Raw genomic sequence first — 22,344 nt, 5'->3', positions numbered from 1 at the left:
TTAGTTCATGCGCGCAAGCGAGCGCGTGCGGGCATAGTAATATTTGAGGGAAAATTCCTCCTGAAAATCTCTCGAATCTTTCGTGAAAACATCAATCGCACGCGGCACATCTACGTACGCGATGACGCGTTTCATACGTTCGAATCGTGCACGTTTCGAATTTTCGACGAGTGGGTTCCTTCCGTTACGGGTGATCCTTGTGGCGCACGTCGACAACAAAGATGTTTCCAATTCTCGGAGAGGAAGGAAGTTTAAAGTCGCTTGGCAAGCGGCCAACGCCCGTACTGCTGTACCCTATTTCAAGATTACCAAGAAAGCAGCCAAGTAAACGATATTTCTTCACCATCGCCACCCTCGAAGTCGCACGACTCCCACATCCCCCGTATCAACCCCTCGGGCCAGAGGGAAAGGACAAAGAGTGCGCGCGGCTCGAAAGAAAGATTTAATTTATCGGAGCCGAAGAGTACAAACGCGCGGCTGAAAGTACCTGTCCTCTTTAATAGTCATCGACGTCGCATTTATCGTAACGAACTCATTCTTCTCGAGGATAGCGTCACGAATAATATCACCCGGACGTACGAAGGCGGGATTTCGCTCCGATGCCTTCTCACGGCGCGTTTTATGCGCTGAATGCCGCCGTAAATCGGCGAGTTTCTTTTTTCTCCTTTGCACGAGACGAAAAGTCGCAAGTTGACGTTAAAAGCTCACCGCCCTCGCTATATTAACCGTTTATTCGCTATAAATTCGTATTGTTCGGCTCAATGGAAAATTACGAGTAGTGCATGCCATTATTAATGCAATATAATTAATAGATAAAGCCATGTTGCGCGCTATTGTGACATTAATTTCGGAAGATAAATTGAAATAAACGTTAGCATTATGTGTGTATTGCAACACGCGACGCGTGCTGCAGTCGTGTAAAACTATCCGTATGAATTTCAAATTTCATGATAATCGCGGCGCGATATCGGATATTGTTAGATTAAACGATTAAAGCGAGATGGTCGATGCGATATCTATTGCGCGCGTAAGACAGGTACGCACGAAACTTTCGAAAGATTTTTCAGAGTTTTATTTCCTCGCCATCTCGATTAATGACGTCGCAAGCGAGGAAACGTATGCCAAAAATTCTTGTTGGAGATAATGTTATCTTATCTCAAAATTATCTAAAACGATGTTATGGTCCATATTCTGATACTCACTTTTCGATTAAATGAATGAAATAATACGGACCTATGCGTACTCCGTGTTGATACACTGGTTGTACTTTAGAGAATAAGCAGTAAACAAATTGGCGGACTATATAATCGACTGTTTCCCTTACGGTTCAAGAATAATCAACTGTTAGTCAATTTGTTTGCAATCTACTACTTACGTTCTTGAGTGTTCTCGGTCATCGGTTCTATCGCGCTAAAAGTCTCCCGGCGAACCACGATTTCCGTATTCGCATTCAACTATCGCATTCACGACAGGATCGAGACAATGTGGTTACAGTCAATTAAGCATGTTACCGTCAAGACAAGTACCGTCCGCGGGATCCTTATAAAAAGTAATACTCTGAAAGGAAGCAATAGCCAACCTTTCAGCCCAAACCACTCGAGGCACTACGTGAAAGGTTTAGATAACAGTAGATAGTTACTTAAAACTTCGTCCAGCTTCCTTCTCGGAAGTGGCCGGTCGCGCACCGTTCCTCCTTTTTTCACTCTCGCCGCTCTCGACACTTCTTCGTCTTCGTCCCACTGCTGTCCGCCTCTTTTCTGATCTTGCGCGTCTTTCCACCGTTACCTTTCATCCTCCGAAAGGTCTTCAGGCACGCCCGCGAACTTCCAAGCGACAGTTTGACAAAATGCAAATTTCGTTTTCCTGACAATAATAGTTTTTTCTTCTCTCTCTCTTTCTCTCTCTTTCTCTCACAGGAATGAAGACTCAAGTATCATGTCGAGCTCCATAGAAAGTAAAAGACTGAGTGAGAAGAAAGTATCCAAAGATGCAAGGTTTAGTGAATTATATATGAACGTGGGTGATATGTAAGTAATTGAGGAAAGAAATCAAAACGGAGGTGTACAGATACGTGTCTTGTATGAAGATCTTTCATCCGAGTTGCCATAAGCAGCACAATGTTTACAATTCATCGAATGGATTAGTACCTCGCACAGAAAAAGTGGAAGTGTTTATTTTGAGAGGAAGGAATTCAATGGAAGAACGTAAATTGTTAATTGTCGAGGGAAGTAAAGCGTCAGGAAGCGCAATCGATAATAAGCTGGGTGACGTGTATAAATGGATAAAAGAAATGAAAGATAAAATAATAGAAAAAGATGCAATCAGAGAAATCATAATGGAAACCATTGATGAGGAAATGGACAGAGTAAGGCAAGAAATACAATGCTAGATGGTAGCAAAGTCGAAATTACTGATAAGCGATGCTGTGAGAAATGAAATACAGAAGACAAGCAATTTGACGAGTTACAGGAACGAGGAAGAGTTACAGTTAAATTATGAAAAATAAGGGCGAGTCGGTATTAATCATCAAACCGAAGGAAGAAGTGGACAACTCAAGTGAAGATGCGAAGAGGGAAATTCAAAGTAATTGGCATATGTAAAACTAGCCGAAGAGCAGAAAATGTTACTGCCTGATGGTTTTCAAATGTTTCACAGTTTACCGTATGAAATCAAGAGGGAGCAAAGGTTATAAAGTTTTAGGAAAATGTTAGCGCAGTACATAAGAATAGAAAGAGTGGAGGAAGTTAGGAGTACGACTTAATTGAGGCTAATAAAATATGAAAATAATACATTTCAGTAAATAGATAATGATTATTATATTCTGTAGCTACTGGAGCTAATAAATGTCTCCCCCTCCCCCTTTCTCTCTCTTTCCGTATATCTATCTTTCATTCTCTCCTTTCTTATCGCCAATTTTTTCCTCTACTTCTTCAAGATTCACTTCAGCCTCTTCGCGCCGATGTACTCTAACCCTGCTGTCGACAATTGCGCGTTCTCCTGATCGCTCGCGCTTTCTCTATTCTCCAACGGCTACGTTCCTCTTTTTCCTTTTTCTGCTGTCTGCTTCTATTCGACTCGTAGATCTTCGACCCGCCGTCAGACACCGTAGAGCAATATTCACGAGAGTTTGCTACTAGAGACTCAAGTGATTAAATTAACCCCAGCGAATCTCGAGCAATCCCTTTTTATTCGCTCGGTATCTACGCGCGTATTTGTTTGAGAACGAGGCATCAAACTATTTCGTCCGATTACATATGACATCTGCACGGTCGTAAGCGCCAGGGTCTTTATGATAAGCGATGTTGGCTGAAGCCCGACGCACGTTTTCAAAGCGTAATAGAAAAAAAGAGGAAAAGGGGAGAAAAGGGAAAGAGAGAAAGGCAGAGAGAGAGGGAGGGAGAGAGAGGAGTGAGAAGCAGGAAGAGAGAAGGAGGGAAACGAATCCTCTCATGAAGTATCTCCTTTTCACGGTGGATGAATCCCGGCGAACGGCGCCCCTAAAAAGAGATAAGCGCGAGAAAGGGATTTTTTTCCAGCAAGTTGACGTGGTCGGTCGCTCGGACAGACAGGCGGACGGTGCAACTTCTCGCTCTCCAGCCTTTCTCATAAATAATAAATGGCCAAATGGGGCTTGGTCAGACAGCCAGTACATTCACGTCTGTCTGAACCACGTAGTGCTTTAAAGCGCTTCCCACGTGTCGCTCGAGAAAATGAAAAAAATGGGAGACGCGTGTCTTATCTGTTGTTTTAAGTGCGCCGATTATTCTCAATCGCACGGAAACAAGCGCCGGGCTCGAAAGGGAAAAATTCGATCCATCGTCGCTCGAAAAATCGCTAGGTCGTGGAAACTAACGGCGTCCTTAGCGACGGCGAGCTCGCCATTTTTCCCGCGAAACTTTTCCGCCCGGTGACGAAGGATTTTTTTCCAGGTGGTATTCCTTTCTTATCCTTCCGTTCCGGGCAAAAAACAGGGCGGAAGTGAGCTTGGGAAATTTACAGGATACACATGTTACATCCTGCGGACTTTGCGCGCAACATAAATTGTTTTTCTCATGATAGAAACATACACATTTGGCCGAGCATTGATCCGTAATAAAATCGAAAAAATTAAAGGAATGATAGAATCTAACGAAGCCGACGGGAAACTGTAAACGTTATCTTGCCATAAACTTGCCATAGAATGTCCATCTATAAATTTTCGGCTAAATATTTTGAAAAATATGTATTTTTGACCAAAAGTGTTATATATAAAAGCTGTAAAGTTATATGTGACGTATTAAATAGTAGGATTAGTATAACCTCAAATAGCATTGCCACGGTCACGTGAAGGTCCTTCAATTTCTTAAATAGAAATCCCCATTTTTTATTACATATTCAAGTAACTCATCTCGAAAGTTTTGCAAAACACTATAACAACGTAGTTTTTTGTAAAGTACTTTGCGAGTTATGAAGTTTCCAAGGTGTACCACGTGAAGGTTACACGTATGGATTTATATCCCTTTGTATGTCACACATACACACACACACACGCACGCACGCACGCACGCACGCACACGCGCACGCGCGCATATTTATGCAGTAGGAGTCAATATAAATGAAAATTATACTTAATAAAAAATTGCTACTATGCATCGCTTACGAGATAATCAGCGTCTTAAGTATTAAACTAGATTGTAAACTGATTGTTGAATTTGACTGGAATGTCAAGGAGGCTGAAGCAAAAGGAATAAGATTTTATCGATGAAACATTAATAAAATAGAATAAAATAGATGAAACATTTGTTAACGCATAAACAACATTTCTCATTGTTGATCGTAGCATTTTTTCTGTAATGCTTTCAACAACCATAATAATCTTATATCGTAAATCTTCTTAATTTACAGAAATAGTTGCATACACAATGTCCTTAACAGAATCCTATACGAGTCTCCCTGTTGCACGGACATTTATTCATGAATATAGATGCCTAGGATATCAGATTTTGTGAGCAAGGCATTTTCGATTTCCTTGTTAAATTCGATCGATATCGCGGCTACTTTCTGATTTATGGGGATAGCCTCATGGTGAAACACAATAACCTACATGTCTATGAAAAATGGGACTCGTTTATTCCGGCGGGCAACGGCTCACGCGTTTAGCGCATCGAATACGCGAATATCTGATTTTCGCGATTCGACGTTCTATTTCTCAACCTCGGCAAGAATAGAATTCCATTAGCGGTACACAACATACGCACGTATACGTACACACACGAGCGTGAGCACGAGTGTGCACGTGTCCGCACATTTTGATACAATAAGTAACAAATATTGATTTTCCGCAGAATGATAGAAGGAAGGGAGGATGTGTATAGACGCCCTCTTTTATATATTTTACTTCCTCAAATTTCGTAGCTCGGCACGACCGTAGCAGAGGCCCTCTGAGAGCTTTGGACCAGCCAGCGCTTCGGCACAGAGAGCCTCTGACCGAAAGAAGATATAATTATTTCCGTGGTAACTCAATATCTGTTTAAATTCGACTTCGTGCCATAATTCGCGAAAATCGGTATTTTCCTCGCTGGCGGCTTTAACGGGCTGTAATCCAGAATGGGTAGTACCGTTGTGCGGACGATCGGCGCGTTCGTAAGTGTTTTCGATCCTGCCCTGGTCCTGTGTCGCGAGTACAGAGACGAGAACGCGGCCACCATCAGGTAGTAGAGTAGCTCGATGACGCTGAGCAACGAGCCGCCCAGAAATAAGCCGATTATACCGCCAAAAGACACTAAAAAGGGGTATGCAAATTATTCAGGTCGAGTCGCTAGTTTGGTGATCGTGGCGAGGAAAAGGAAGAACATAAGGTGATTGTGAATGTGCGAAAAAGAGGGGAAAAAAGAGGAATAATGTTTAGGATAGTATTGATGGACAGACCTTACATTTAAGATTGCATCAAGTTCATCTCCGGATTCTGCACGGATCGTTTCAATGGCTACGAAGTATTTAAAAATTAGAATGTCTAAATAGCACGATAAATTCTTAAAATATTCTTGAAATGATCTCCTTTCCCGAGTTGTAATTTTTCAACAATTCACAGAAGATTACTACGAGAATATTTCAAGAGGTTACATATATCATGATTAGAATTCTTGAGAACTTTTTGTAATCATATAGAATTATTTCATATCAACGAATGTATATTTTGTGAATTCAAGAGGAATAGAATGTTAAAAAAATACAGAGAGAGGACGACAAAATACACAATAAATACCAACTAAAAGTAACATTACAGCAATATTACAGTTTCCTATTAAACAGTGTAAATATTATATGAGATATGACGAATGTCCTAGGAAAGTATTATTGGCTGTTCAATAATAAATTCCTTAACTCTCTATCTACAGTAAGTGGTAGAGTAAGAGCGTATTGTTCATATCTCCACTAACAGATGGCGCACAAGTTTCCTTAGTGTTTTCGTTTGTCGGTACCTTAGCGTTTAGGTTATACCAGTAATTTGGCTTGTTATTGAATCGCAATGTGACACAAAACAAAATGAGTGCAGCGTACGCTAGTCGGTTCGAGCAGTGTTTCTGTGTACACACCCAAAAGGATAAAAAATGACCTATGCAGCTGCTGCCTGATACATAAGTAAATCTCCTGAGTTCGTAAGAAAGTAGGTGAGGCGTTATAATGAGACGAAAACGGTCGATGATCTGCCAGAAGGGGCCTCCAGCGCGCTACGGCAAAAAGAGAGGACAAAGTGATCGTGAGGATATTTGAGAAGAATCCTGCATGTTCTTTACGACTGGCTCAGAAAATCTTAACACATTAACGGCGGGCGATCTCGACGAAAGTATGCTAGGTAGCGCGGCGGCCGCCCGCCTCGTTTTTCGGTCTAGAGCGGGCGATATTCTGTGTGATCATAAAAACTTTAAGGTACAGTCGAGCTAAATCGTATTACTACGACTCCCGCCCTTAAGCAGCAGTCGAGCTAAATCGTAGTTACTACGACTCCCGCCTTTAAGCAGCAGTTGAGCTAAATCGTAGTTACTACGACTCCCGCCCTTAATGTGTTAATTAAAAAAATATATAGAAGTGAGAACCATCAAATGTCGATTGCTTGATTCTGGTTATAAATGGCGAAGTACAGTACCGAAACCACTTTTGAACCCGAAACACGTTAAAGACCGATCGCTGTGGGCAAAGGAAAATATTGACCGTGATTTCTCGAATGTTATCTTTACTAATGAAGTCTCATTTTGGGCATGGGTTCCAAAGAAGCGTCGTGCATGGTCAACTCATGAAAATCTTCTTGTCCAGCGCACAATAAAACATTCTCTTAAAATACACATTCTCTTAAAATACACATCTGGGGATACTTTTGTAAATAGGGATTTGGAGTTTTACTTTTTTACGGACAATTTAAATGCTGAAAAGATGAATACGATTTATGAAAAATGTTTGTTGAAGTCCACTAAGAGATGGCTTGGACCTAATAATAACTCGTGGGTGCCCCAAGAAAATAACGATCCCAAACACCGAAGTCGTGCGCGCATGGCCTGAAAACGTGAAAATGGCAAATTTCATATATGATTTTTTTTCCGGGCTTCCAAAGACTTTGGCTGAAAATCTTGTCGAAAGCATGTTTCGATGTCGCCGCTTCTGAATGTTTCGTTTCTTTTGTAATAATATTCAATGATCGTTTGGAAAGACCGGGATAAAATGGGAAAAATATGGAAATCTTTAATAGCTCCTGCATACAGGAGCGCGGCAACGCTTACCGCGTGGCGGAAGTTCGCGTGATAGCTAATCAACGTGCCACTTTTCTGTAATAACCTTCTAGCTGCTTCGGAAAGCAGCACATTGATTGTGTTTTTCTGACATGTTTACTAAGAGGTCGCCGTGTATTTTAGTATAGTTAAAGTATGCTGGAATATTGAAAAACTCATGCAGCTAGTGTCGTTCAGCAGAAAATCTCACGAACGGAGGCTGTTCGTAGTCAATCATTAAGCGCTTTGTGAGCTGCTTTTTCCACCAAATATCACCAGTATGCGATAATTTTATTGAATATGACATTTAATTTTAGATACACAATATTGGAAAAAAGGAATTAATAATTGCCAGCTGTTTGCATCCCAAACTCTTTTTATCCCCGAGTCACTTTTTACCAGTAACGGTAAAAGTAACGCGTTACTTTTAAGAAATAACTTTCCCAATTCCGGCCATATCCATCATACAAAGATAAAAAAGGTGATGCACCTATGTTGCTTACAACAAAATATTTTCAGTCGTGCGATCTTGATTGTTCCGTATCTTCTTTTTTCGTATATAGTAACGAATAAAATTTTACCGACTTTTCACTATTTCCGACTTTTCTACCTGCCCCCTTTCCATAAACTAATGCGTTTTATTAATCCGACGCGCGTCAAGTTTGAAATCCTTGTTTAAACGCAGTATGAAATTTTGTTCCAGATGGCAAAAAACCCTATTCAGAACGAAGCCGCTTTAAATTCATTTGTTATCTCCTAGCGGGAACATATAAAGGAACACTTTGTAAGGAAGGAACGCAATAGTGCATAACAAACGCGGCTTTAAAACATGTAGAGTAATATACCGAGAAGGTCCAGTTGCGTGATAACTATGTCCGTCTTGTAGCGGAAAGTAGTTTGTCCGATGAAATGCACGTCCAACACTACATCGTTTATAGCATGCAGGGGCACGTTGGAATAGCGGCTGTTGTAGACGTAGTAGTCGCATTCCGGCGGGCAGTCGCAGATCATAGCGCGACTATTCTCAGGGACTTCCTCTTCCGCGTGAACGACGTAGTCGTTGAATAGATCTTATTGTGTTCGAAGAACAAAAAATAAAAATAAAAATATCGCCAGTACGTATGGTTTACGCGATGTGATAATATGACAATTGTTAACTTCTCTTTCTCTCTCTTTCTCTCTCTCATTCTCATGTGAACACCTTTAATTCTACAAATTTAATTTAAATACTATCTTAAACAGCTTATTTTGACGCCAAAACAGCGAAAACGGAAGTTAAGACTTTATCAGGTTCAAAGTAGGACTAAATTATATTATTAGAATTAAAATTGCGTGAAGTTATTTTGCTATCTTAACTTCTACCTTCTAGTCTTCTACTGTGCGTTATAGAATTCAAGATTTAATACAGGACCGAAATTTCGACTGGGGTGAAGACACTTGCTTACCGTTAAAATTGGCCAGACAGACGAGATCCACGGCGTTGCAGTCGCGCTCCGGGGCTGAAATGTAACGAAATGTTAATGACGTCGACGCCGGTGTCGACGTCGATCCTCGAGATGTGAAGTCGTACTTAAGGGGAAGAAAAACGACGGGTTACAACCGCAATGCTTGATGACGTAGGTGCGTTTGCATTGCGACAGACAGGTCTCCTGGTTGTATTCGCCGGTCGCGTCGTACTTGCACGGCGTCCTGCTCTCGTCCAGTTTAAGCACGCCCTGGGTGGCGAAACCGGAGACGCAGTCCACGGACAGACTGACTAACGAACCCGACGGGATCATAGTGCCACTATTGGGCCAGACGTGTGGCTCATTTATTAGCACCACAATACCGCCGATCTCAACTGCAACACACACACACACACACACACACTTACATCGCCGTTGACTCGCGCACGTCGCCGGCTCGCAATCTTTCACGTGAGAATTTTCATTGAGAACGGAGAACAGGCACGGTCAGAAGACACTCGTAATTTTCCTTTTTCAATTTGCGAGCCATTCGTTTCCAACGCTTCTTCTATTTTACACCGCCACTTCCGTCGCTAACTACGTTCGGAACAGCTTAGAACCGATACCGGGGAGAGGTCTTTGGACGCGACATTTAAATAACCGCTTCGCAATACGGCGCCGATACATCGATTTTGCAGTTTGCGATAAATCCCCGGCTATTCCGCACCCGGGTAAGTAATAAAGGAGGGACATTATGGTCGGAACGGTAGTCGCGCGTTCTATTCAAAATGCGTCATAGTGGACGGCGGGCTTCGCGAGGATATTAAAATCGTATTTGCAAGATTCCGCGGCGCGTTTGCATAATGCGCGGATTAGTATAGCAGCGATATGTCGTTTGTATACATTTCACTGCTATCATTTAGCGCGAATACCGACAAAAATAATATTAGTCATTAATCCGCCACGATTTACCCGAGTTTACGTTCCGCTTGCTATTATGGTTCGTACCGACTCTGCACCTTTCGCGTGCGACACGTAAGAAGGTAAATAATCAATTATTACGCTAACGTACAAACATGTTGATGTCTCAAAAACGGTTGAGTGTTCGATTTACGTTTGCTAAAGTTTTTCTACTCAGTAGAGTTCGCGTTATCTGCCATATAGGTATTCAATGGTTTTTCCGAACGCCCTGTGTATGAAACAATGATCTCCTCGATCAGAGTGTATGAATTGATCTTGAATTGACTAGTTTTTCTCTTCTGCATACCGCATCCGCTCAATCCGCACAATCTTAACACCTTTCTTCGGTTCTTCGCGTCGGAAGGTCGAGGGCCGCGCGTCTGGTCACGTAGAATATTGCGTCGGTGTCCCCCTTCAGTGCTACTTACCGGAATCCGGTGGCTTCGTTATGTTTCCCAGATGAATCGTAACCTTGAGACCGCTCCATTCGCCGTAACCGGACGCTCTTCGTGGCCGCGACTCCGGATGGCGTCCGCCGTGGGTGTTCCACGATGGTTCCGCCACTTCTGAATTGAACGAGTAGCAGAATCCATACTCGGTGCGCTGCACCTCAAAGATTTCGCAACAGTTGCGATTGCCGTTGCGCCACCAGCAGCCGGACATGAACTCGTCGCAACGCGGCATTGCTTCGTACAACACCTCGGTCACGTTGATATCTGCTCGCGATGACAATCCCTCGTTACTTCTGATAGTATGCACACGAAGGTGAAAACGTTTCGGCGAGAGTGCAATATCGATTTCAGCGACGTTGCCAAAATCTATACCGTACTGTAATGCTGCTGATGTTTCATGCAAATGTACACATGTGTCGATATTCTCGACTAGTAAAGGAATGAAATTGGCCGAAGTAGAGAGAGTACGTTATAGGTCGGGCATGCTTGCACGGTAAAGTCTACAGTGAGCGCCAAAAGTTTCGGAACGGTATCGAAATAATCAATTTTCAGGAGGAAAATATTAAAAATAAAACAATAACAAGCTGTGAGATTTAAATTAGGTGTATTTAATGGCGGTATTCATTTGACCTTGGATGGCGTTGCTAAAATGAGGTCAAAGTTAGCTTGAACTTTTTCAGTGAAACCATATGATTTTTAATACGTCAAACACCGAGTGGTTACCGATCGGATTTTCTGTTCATAACGCATATTTTATGCTATTTTTTGTCTTTATAATAATGAGTTTTGTCTTACAAATATTATAAAATATAATATTATAAAGATATGTAATAAAAATATATAATAAATGCCGTGATCGTGGATTCCCATGTAAAGTCACCAGACATTATAGCGGGGCCAACGCTTGCCCGATGCTACGGTAATTAACTGTTGGCCAAAGTTTCGACAGCCAGCATTGACAAATGACTGGTTATCTGTTTTACAGGATAATCCGACATCACAACGGTGACTAACATCGGCTTAGCCGATGTACGGCTGCCAGCTCGTCGGCCAAGATTTTTCCAGCCAGTACTGGGCCAGCACTGGCAACTGACTTTCCGCCAATTTACTGAAATCAGCGTAGTATGGTAACGTCGAATACTGCTGCAACATAAGGTGGTCACTCACCCAGTATGTGTAGCAATGTGTTGCCAGTATTGCGCCAATATCAGAACTGTGGCAAACAGTACTGGACCAATACTAGGCTAATTGTGAAACCCTACATGGATATATCAATGGTCGACGCGGCATGAATGGAAAGTCACATTAAAAATTAGCACTCAACGTATTAATAAAAATCGATTCCTCTAGTCATTCTATAAAATCAATTATTAAAAACAAAGAAACAGAGGAGAATTACAAAAGAGGATTAGTTTCATTTAACAAATGTATTTCGAACTTTCCGAAACTTTTGCTGCTCACTGTATATAGGAAGCAAGGAATAAGCTGTCCTACCCGCGAGATTATGAATATTTTGACTTTGATTCTGCAGAAAATCCAGCTCGTCGAAATCCCCGAAGCTCATCATGGAGAGCCTGCCGAGTATCTTGCGAAACATTTCGAGACTCGCCTTGTCCGTGACATTAGGGAAGATCCTCCGTTCGAATTCGAGGACTCGGTTCCAGTCCACCCGGTCGTTCGAGCACAGGGTCACGCTGGGAAAGGGCAGGCTGGAGATTTTGTAATGCATCGACTCGATGCCGATCGAGGTCGGCGCGGCCTGAACAAATTTATGCGCCGGTTACATTGTCGATGCCGTAAAGCCCGATGAGAGGAGTCCTGTTGCCGCGATATCATCGACATTTGCTATCACCGAGCGGTATTCGACATCGGAAATAATTGGTTATTCAAATCTTTGCGAAGAATTATATACAAGGTAACTCTGTCGAGGAAATTGCTCACATACGGCTAATCGAAAGCTAGATTGCTAATTCCTTTGTGCCCGAGGAGAAAAACGGGCCTCTGAAATTACGTCATGCGTGGAACAAAGGATACGTACATCTGATTGGTTGAATATATATATATAAGCCGATGTTCATACACACACGTACCTGCATACGACTATACAGGGTGCGCTGTTAGAATCTGGAAAACATTTTATCAGAAAAGTCGTTTATTACAGCCAATTATTAAAGACGCAAAGAAATACTTTAATATTCAACTTAAGGGATCCTTCCTGAGTCCTTTCACTCGACATGCACCTCGACACTGGTCTTAAAACGCGAGCGTGCCATCTTCAACTGGATCCGACGACTAACTATTTTCATTAATTTCAGTAGCACCGCGCAAAACATTAACGAAGCTTTCTTTTAAGGGTTTATTCGATATATTATGAAAGTCCTTCATAGATAGAAACATTCTAATAATAAACCAGATGTCACTCTTTAACGAAAGAGTCGGAGATACCTTGACTTTTACTTGAAGGATTCTTGAAGTTACCTGGTAACTCATCGCCAACGTATAGATCACTTTACTGGCGATGACAGAAGACGCGGCGAACACGACGAGCCATAGTAATCGTTCGATGACGTGTAAATCCGAATCGACGACGTATCGCAGACCGTGGAAGGACGTTTGCGTGCAGTAGTAATTCAACGCGTGCAGGATTGTTTTGAATCGCTTGCCCGGACTGCGGTTCTTACGCGGCTCAACTCGTGCGGCCGTTTTCTTCGCGACTTTCATCAGTTTCTTTAGCTGCCGCCGAGTCGGCTTCATGTCTGAAATGACGGCCGGGGGAGCGTGAAGAAGAGAGAGAGAGAAATCTGTGCGATCTTCGAGGCTCAAATCGAAATTAAAAGATCCTCGAAAACTCGAGGCTAATTCTAGCAGTGCACCCTCATGTTCGGGACAAGTAAATTAGTAAATCAAGAGAGAGAGGAGAGAGAGAGGGGGGAGTCACCCGCAGGATAAAATAATCCTCGCTCAGCCTCGTTCCGTCGACACAGCTGAGTCCCGGGTACTTAACACCGACAGAGTGAATACATCTTATGATCACCCCTCGCGGTCAGAAGCGGTACTAAAGCAGCCCTCTTGAAAACGTCCTCGACAAAGGGAGGAAATTGAGCACGCCTTATCCTACTCGTCCCTCCTTCGCCCCCACTTTATCACTGGATCCGTGTAAATAAAATTCCATCAATTATAAGTGAGATAGGGACATGCGAAGGTCGAGGGATGGAGGTGCACATGTTTGAACGCGCGCCCGATGTGATCAGGATAATTCGGTTAGCGTGATTGTTGCGCAAACAGTATCGACACGAACGAAAAGGGACTCCTCCCTCCTCCCTTTCTCTTTCCTTCACCATCCCGGCTTCAATGTCCACGAATAATGAAGAAGCCCCCGGGGGTCGCGAGAACGCTGAATTTGATTGCATCCCCTGGTATAATTTGGACGGGAGAAATCAGAATTCGGCGGTTCGTTCGGGCAACATCACGCCGCGGAAAGCCATCGACGTTTCGGCTTTTCGATCCTGATCTCTCGAGCTCGACGAAATTTCGGTTAATTAGAAGCGCAATATTCGTTCGGTTGACGTGCGCACATCGGTTTTCGTACGACTGTTTCAATATCGGTCGAATGAGTTCTTTGGGCAAGGAATAACTGATTTATCGAGAGATGGAGAGAAAGTGGGAAAAAGAGGTCGGATTAATAACAGAAATTACTGTTTGTTCCACGAATGTGCAGCTGTTCTTTTATTTATCCCGTTATCCTTCTTTATTCGAACGCATAACTTTGCATTCCTGATTTCCCGCATTCTTCCAGCACTCGTGGATTATTTTAGATTGTTTCGGGAATTTTTCTAGCATTATTAAGCTCCGTTTCGACCCGAGATGCACCGCTATTTCGGTGCATTTATACTCGTTCGCCGATTAAACGAATGGCTAGCGAATTCACGATGGCAATTTCTTCGTTCGAACAATCCCGATGATGCAATCGACGCCACACTATTTGCGCTTCGCTCTAGCTGCGCTTCATTATCCGGCGGATGGAACCGACGTTCTATTAACTGCGCGGCAGCAATCGCTGTAATATTAGTTTCGCTTAAACATCACAGCTTTTCATTCTGCACGCACACCGCATGCGTTCGATTCGGTTCGTGCGGCGCCGCAGCTTGCGAATCGATCGAATATGTAGTTACGTCGCAATTATTTGTATCTTGATGCTCTTCGAGCGAAATATTAACAATGGAGACCTTTTGAAAAATCCGATTGGAAGAAAGTAAGAGAAAAGGACAGTCGAAATTTTCATGCTATTTAGATGCTTTTAAAGATGGTTTTCGTATATTTAGATGATTTATTAAGTCGATCAGTCATCGGTCGATGGTAAATATTTTATTAGTTCACTTATTAGTCATGAAAAAAGGCTTAGATATCACAGTGACATATCTGGGCTAATAATTAATTATGGCTTTGTGAGTTTTTCTCATCTAATAATTATCTTCGACATTTCTAATGATCTTACAATAGAAAGAAAATTGTTTAATAGAAATCGAGAGGGTGCCCAAAAACAGCCTTACTGACCTTCCTCTTTTCGAATATTCACAACATTTGCTTTATCATTGATTCGACACTCTCGACGATTATCGTTGTTCTGTTGTGATAAAAAATTCACTTCTTACTAAACGAGCAGCGCGCTCGAAAAAAATATTTTCCTGCCTTATAATTCAGTCGTACGGTAACTCCTAAATATTTTGAATTTTATGACCATTGTTTCCCCGATGTTGCGGAACAGTTAGAGATATACGCAACCGCCATGTACTCGTGACACGTTCATACACGTGAGAACGCACACAACTGTTCTACGAAATTTCTCACCCGGAATTTCACCGATTCGCTGCACGCGTATTCGCGTGCAAATCGCGCAACGATCGAGCCGAAATTTTGCGCGTAATCGAGGCGCGGCGGTCCGCGAAAAATTTCGACAACGTCGAAACGACTCTCAATTCTCTCTTTTTGCCTCTGCCGTAGATATTTCTCGTTTTTCGTTTCTCTTGTACCCCTTATTTTCTCGATTTTTATCCCGCAATTTCGTTATCGTTGTTCTCACGCACATTTGTTCATTTAAATATTATCTTGAATAAAAGTTGCGTTGTGTGTGCGGCACAATTTGTACGCGGTTATCTGTCGGTCTCCTCGGTTTCATGATCGTCTCAACTACACACCCGTTTCGACGATTGTTGTTTCAACGTAAGAAATAATTAATTTCTTCCCTTCATCCTTCACGGCTTCGTTCGACACGTCGGTCATAGAGCGAGTTGCAGATTTCCAATTTGTATTAGTTCCATTTCACCGGCCGAGTTTTATTTTCGAACACAGCCATTGTGTTGATTGTACCAGTCGTAATACTGCTACATTAGTCTCAATGTCGGATCAACGAATGTTGATTTATCCGTCAAACGAGCAAGCCACTCTAAAATTCCGAAGTTACCCCGCCGTAATTCGAGTCTCCGACGAAGAGAAATTTCTCGAACTTCTTTCTCCCTCCTTCTCTTTCTTCTTCTTCTTCGTTTTACCTTATTTTCAAGTAATTCTTCTCTTTAACGTAACGCGTGTCTGTACCGGGAAGTGTCAAAGCAAATATTTTTTCAACTCCTCTTTCTTGTCGAAGAAACCTTTCTGACATTTTCGCATTTAGAAAAGCTCATCTGAAATACGATAACAAATCTTTCGTTCCTAATGTCCGTTGTAATTAACCCTCTAAACGACGATTGTTTGTTAACACTAAATTAGTGTTGCTCGCGCTAAATATTGAATTGGAAGGAAAGTAATGTCGTATTTTTCCAACAGACGACTTTAGTGTGCTTTACTACATTTTGTTCTCTTTATCGATTTGGCGTTACATCATGCGTTTGTGACAAATGTGGCAATTTCGATTCGATCGAAGGACTCTCGAATGAAAAGAATCTGGAAGTAGTTCCAGGACACCTTGTATATTCGCGTGGTATTACATGCTGACCGATGTCCGGTCGATGATCTACGATAACATAGACAAATAAATGACTATACCCGACTACTTAAACAGCAAATAATCGTAATCCATCATATCTGTCAGAATTCACGTCTAGTCGATACAGATAACGCAAATCGTGCGCCTAATCGTTCTTACCACTTTTGTCGATTCGTTCAAACGATTTGTCGATTCCTCTTTCAAGCGCGAAACATTAGTTAAATGTTCGCTGATCCATACGTCGCTCATCCACGAAATTTATTTCCTATAGAAACACCACGATATATTCTATAACAATAATTGTACTTGTAGTAACTTCTTAGTAGCATTAATTTGACGTATTCAAACTAACCGACATTGCTATACATTAAGTTAATAACCGAATCAAGGAGAGAACCGCCAATCCCGGTTTTATCGCAACGATCGAAGTGTTACGCCGCAACGCTGGCAACATGTTTATTTCCGGGTTATTTCCAGTTTTAATCCTCCACGGAAGATTTCTATAAAAAAGATAAAGAGAAAAAAGAGAGCGGGAGATGGAAAAAGTCGATGTAATACTTCCACAATAGAGGAAAGAATTATTAATCCCCCGATAACCCACTGTGTTAAAAAAAATATATTCGTTTTAATATGCCGGAAGGTAAATATCGCCAAGATTAAATATCGTAGATATCATTGAGTGGCGAGATTCATTTTAATTTTTAAACGCCACGAGGAGAGATTTGAGCAACATACTGTAACAATAATCAACACCGGGGGGATGGGGGGGAGGCAAATATATATTGCATGTTTATCATGCGCGATGTTTGACGCTACTAATTAATTCTTTTTCTCCACGTTTTCTGCGTGTTCTTTAACCCACGGAAGAAACGCCGTACACGCGCGGTTTGCGATTTGTGGATCGCGCGCGGAAACGTACTCTGCTCTCCGCGGGTGTGTATACTTTCGTAAATGCGGAACTATAATGTACGCAACGTAATAAGTATGTTAATGAGGTGTCGGCTTACGGTAGGAGAAAAAAGCTCGTTTCCGGCTAGCGAGCGAGAGAGAGGGAAAAGGAGGTGAGGGGGAAAGAGTGAGAGAGCGAGGGAGCGAACGAGAGTAGTGAGAGAAGGAAGATAGGAAGAATTAAGCCCGCCTCGTTTAAGCGTTAATTGATAATTATATGCACTTAATCTTACGAATTGCGAATCGCGATAGCGGCGGTAAATTTCCGCGAGTTTAATGAAACTTTAAAGCGCCCGAATGTTTCAGAGCGCGATGTAGTAAATAAAAAATACATACGTAGTACGTAATGCCGGCGCTCACGAGGCTGAACATCGTTTCGTCTTGCCGATACGCGCGTTGTATCGTCACAAACGCTGTTACGTGTCGTAACGAGCCGTTATCTTCTTTCATATTTTTCTTTATCACCACCTTTATTCCTCTTCCCTTCTGAAATCTTTATTACCCTCTGCTATCTTCCGCTCGATTTCTGTGTAAATAGCTTCACTATTTTCTTCATTAGCTTCACTATTTTGTAGATCAGACCTTGGCCCTGAACTCACAAATTCCGAAATAACCCACCCCAGGTAAGAATCGATGTTGGACTATTGGGCGAAAGCTGGGCCAAGCTTGGGTCAAACGTCGACCGTCAAGTTTTGGGGCCGGAAGCCGGTTCAAGCTTAGTCCAGCCTTAGCTGAGCGAATTCGCCAAAGTTTAGTGATGCTAACCACTATGGCAAACTTGGGCCAATATAATTGCCATAACACCAGCAAATTTTCGTACGTTCGTCCAATGAAACTTGAGCCGAAATATGATACGCTAATGTTGGCCTAAATGTCGACGTTCGAAAAATTATGTCTAAAATGACAATCTTTTGTAAATAGCTCCTAGTTTATTCAACTCAATAAATTATGCGATAATTAATTAACTTTCATATTATTTTATAAAAAAAATTCCCTCTTGCGTTATATACTCTTTCTCTAGTTATTTCGCTCGCGGTCCCACACTCGGTAAATGGTTTAAGTACCTTGACTGAAATTAGGACCACCCAGCGTACGTTCGCGTCGGTGTAAAGAGACCTTTCTGGTCGGTGACCCGCACAGCTGACATACAAGTACGTTCGGGATTTGCGCTCGTGAAAACGGCCGCTGCCGTTCACTTCTAAAACGCAACATTGATATCATTTAGTTTCCGAGATATTTCACCTGTTACGTTTGAAATGTAGCACCCTGTATACGATATACACACCGGTCCTTTAGTCCGGAGACGACGGTTCGTTCAGTTCAGTTCGTTTACTATAATTCGTTCAGTTCAGTTCGTTTAGCTTCATTCGTTTGGTTCAGTTCGTCGTACAATTCAGTCAGTCAGTTCCGTTTAATCAGTCTTGAACCGTCGCTCGTAAAAACCTGCACTCGTACCTCTAATCAGTAAACAGTCGCCGTTACAAATAAAGTCGGTACGCTGAGGAAATCCGCTTCATTAACTCGTTTCACTCCGACGACGATCCCGAATTTTTATATATCACGAGGAGGCTGCTCCTCGGGAAGAGATGCTCGCAACAACAACGCGCGCGCGTATAATACATTTGTTGCGCCGTTATAACAAACTTCCTCTGCGAATTTCTCCTCGCGAGCCTGTTCCGAAATTAACAGCTACCTATTATCCGACAGTCAATAATTTTCGCTCGTGCTCTTGCAGCCGGGATAGCTCTCAATCTGCGTTACCTCGTGAAGCTCACTCTACGGGGGTTCGAAACTTCCGCGTAAAAGAGAGAAAAGCGAGAAGTTCGATAATGAAATTACTGGTTTCGTAGCGCTGTTCGCCATGGAAATGTGAAACCTTCGACGTGCCGTTCCACTCGAAGGAAATTTCTTACTTCCCTACATCCCAAAGAAGGGATAAAGAAAGAGAGAGAGAGAGAGAGAGACAGGGAAGGAGTAAGTGCGAAGACGATATTCACAAGATTCGTGTCACGTAAAATGCGTTACGCACGGTGTTCGCTACGAAAAGTTCCCGCTCGTGGGAAAATGTTTCTTCTTTTACCATAAAGTTCCGAAAAGCGGCCGTAAAAGCAAGTCCCACCGGAGAGAAAGAGAGAGAGAGAGGAGGGAGGAGGGAAAGGGAGAGAATTGCCCAACGATCATCGTGTTTGGTGACAATTTATAGTTCATTTCTTAAAAGGCGACGCCGCGACGACGTGTATTTATAAATGCTGGTGTGTTAACACGGCGATGTACGAAGAAGAGACGATTAGACGCGCGCGAATATCATTACTCTTCACGAAGCATGTACGACGATTTTATATTCTTTCGGCGCCTCTCACGTTGTTTTTCTGACGCAGAAATGTTCGCGTCTCTCGCATCTCGAGTATCTCCGACATTCCTTTGTACGTAAATAGATGCGCTCACGAAACTCAACAGTTGCACATCCGTTGAATAAGCGGCAGAGATGTGTGCTGATCACCTCAACTCTATTATTCCTGATCCGCGCGATTTAATTGCGCATAAAGAAAAAACAGCGTAAATTTCAAATCCCCCCTAATTCGCCGCGTTATTATTATTATTTACCACTAGATAATAGCTGATGCACGTCAAACGTTTCGGTTATAAGACATTCTACTATACATTTCCGCATTAATATTTACATTCTCCTTATTCATATCAATCACGGGCTGCGCCACGTTGGATCAGAAACTGATGAGTAAAGGTAGCGATGAATTTTTATGATGAGATAAATGGCGATCGTTCGGCCAACACGTTGCGAGTGAGCGCGTCGCTTAGTAGCGTTCGGGAGAAAATCGTTGCGCAACTGTTGAGTCTCGTGAACGCAATATTTTGCATGAACATACAGAAATACGCGTCGTCATCTCATTCCCGATCCTTCAATCGCACACGCCCTTGTCCTCTCGTCCACTCACTCTTCCGTCTATCCGTATGTTCGTTCAATCCTGTATTTTGAGCAAACAACACCGAGTTTCTCGAAACTCCCCTCCGCAGGCGACATTTTACGACAGATACATATAACAATTTACGTCTTCGCCGGGCTAAAACGGTATTGCGATAAAAAGACCATTTAAACGCCAAGCACGAGCTATTAAATACCGACGCAAAAGTTAACCAGCGTTTACGCCCGACCTCTTTTCCCTACTTTTTTCTCCTTTTCTGTAGAGANGGGGGGGGGGGGGCAGAATGTGCGCGGAGAAGGTCGGTGGTGGATGCCGTTTCGCGGCAGACAGTTTCCAATTGTGTTGTATCTCGCTTCCTTTATGTTCGCGAGAGTGAACTTTGGGGCCACCGGCGGAATAACTTCGGCAATAAAATTACGGTCTATCGACGTTCCTTTCGGAACCCGCGATGAAAACGTAACGCTCTCCGCTCATTGCCGTCGCGAGATCGTATTCTCGCACCCTCGTTTGCTATTGCACTCACTCACCTTCTCGCTCATCTACTGTTCCTCCTTTCCTCGCGGAGATGGATTACCCTCTCTTCTCGATTATGGCGGGGGATCCTTTCTCCGACGTTCCCCGTCGTGTCTGCCCGGTGTTGACACAAATAGCGGAGGAATACGAGTAAAGGATAATTTCGGCGGGACGATATTTTCGCGACAGTCCCTTCGAAGACGGGAGGGAGAAGGACGCTGAAACTGTCCGTTCGTGTGTCTATACGGCGATCCTCACGCGTTTTCGCATCACGGATATATCAATCCCGCGCGATCTTCGCAGACGCGTGGTCCTCGTCGCCGATGAGGAGGTTCGGCAAGCGTCTCGTGTCGTCGAGGTAGCGTGCTTTTTCTCGTGCCGTTGAAACGCAGGCTTTCCGCCGGTGAATTCAGCGTGACACTTCCGGGGGTTCGGCTCTTCAGCTGGAAAGCCCGCTTACCGGTCGCCGAGCGCGAACAAAGTTCCGGGGCCGGATCAAAACTTAGGCGAGATCTTCAGGAATCCGCGAGTTTTGTTCCACGGCTGAAAATTTAAGTGGAAGAAACCAATCCTGCCGCCGCCGCACTTCCTTCTTCCACTCGCTGTCTCTACCTACCTACTATCTCTACTTAGAGCACCACTCCGCCTCCCTTTCTATTTCCCTCCTTCTCGCCCTCCCTGTTAGAGCCGTGAAAGCTCAGGGATCCTTTTTATCCCAGAAATAATATCGATTCGCTACCTGACCTGGCGTTTAGCAGCTTCAAAGACAATTCTGAATTAACGAATTATTGCGAGCCGGAATTATTGGGAGCAAGAGAGTTGGCGGGAGAAGGAAAGTAGGGCGGAGAGAGAGAGAGAGAGAGAGAGAGGCAGGAGCGAGAGAGCTTTTTCAATGAAATATTAATTTCGAGCTAATAAACGTCAGACTTTCGCTTCATTAGATTGAAGTTGCCTGTTTCATGAGGTCGAACGGAAACATTATGGCTATTTTTTACGCCGCGCGCGCTTCATATCGTGGGACATCCCGTTTTCACGTGATAATGCGAGGGTAGTTTCAAAGAGGGCGTCATTAGCGAGATGATTTCTCATAACGGACTCCGTATCGGGATCGAAGCTCGGTCAATAGAGGGTTTTTGCAATAACGTTCTTCAGATACGGTGGACGCTAAAGTGCGTTTCCGGTATTCACTGCCATTACTGCGAATCTACAGTTTGTGTTACATATCTATCTAGACTTAAAGTGTTGGCGGTGATACCGGAACGCAGTTTAGCGTTCACGATATCTGAAAAACATTATTGAAAGAACTCCCTATTGTCTCGGTAGGGACATGTCGTTTTTATTCCAAGCTCCCCAAGAGCGAAA

The 22,344-nt window shown here is 43.1% G+C and overlaps 1 protein-coding gene across 1 annotated transcript; it reads right to left on the bottom strand.

Moving 5' to 3' along the window:
- Window positions 1-5,498: 5,498 nt before the first annotated feature.
- On the bottom strand, window positions 5,499-11,615 carry LOC106748762 (pickpocket protein 19-like). The gene is made up of 5 exons (XM_014627609.1): window positions 11,528-11,615; window positions 10,576-10,983; window positions 9,313-9,582; window positions 9,188-9,241; window positions 5,499-5,761 (listed from the first exon to the last, which is right to left on the bottom strand). Exons 1-5 carry the CDS (start codon window positions 11,613-11,615, stop codon window positions 5,499-5,501), a joined length of 1,083 nt encoding a protein of 360 aa, XP_014483095.1.
- Window positions 11,616-22,344: the final 10,729 nt, after the last annotated feature.

Source organism: Dinoponera quadriceps, unplaced genomic scaffold (genome assembly GCF_001313825.1).
Source record: "Dinoponera quadriceps isolate SergipeBrazil2010 unplaced genomic scaffold, ASM131382v1 scaffold3164, whole genome shotgun sequence".
Lineage (NCBI taxonomy): Eukaryota > Metazoa > Arthropoda > Insecta > Hymenoptera > Formicidae > Dinoponera > Dinoponera quadriceps.
This window is presented reverse-complemented; position numbering and strand designations above follow the sequence as displayed.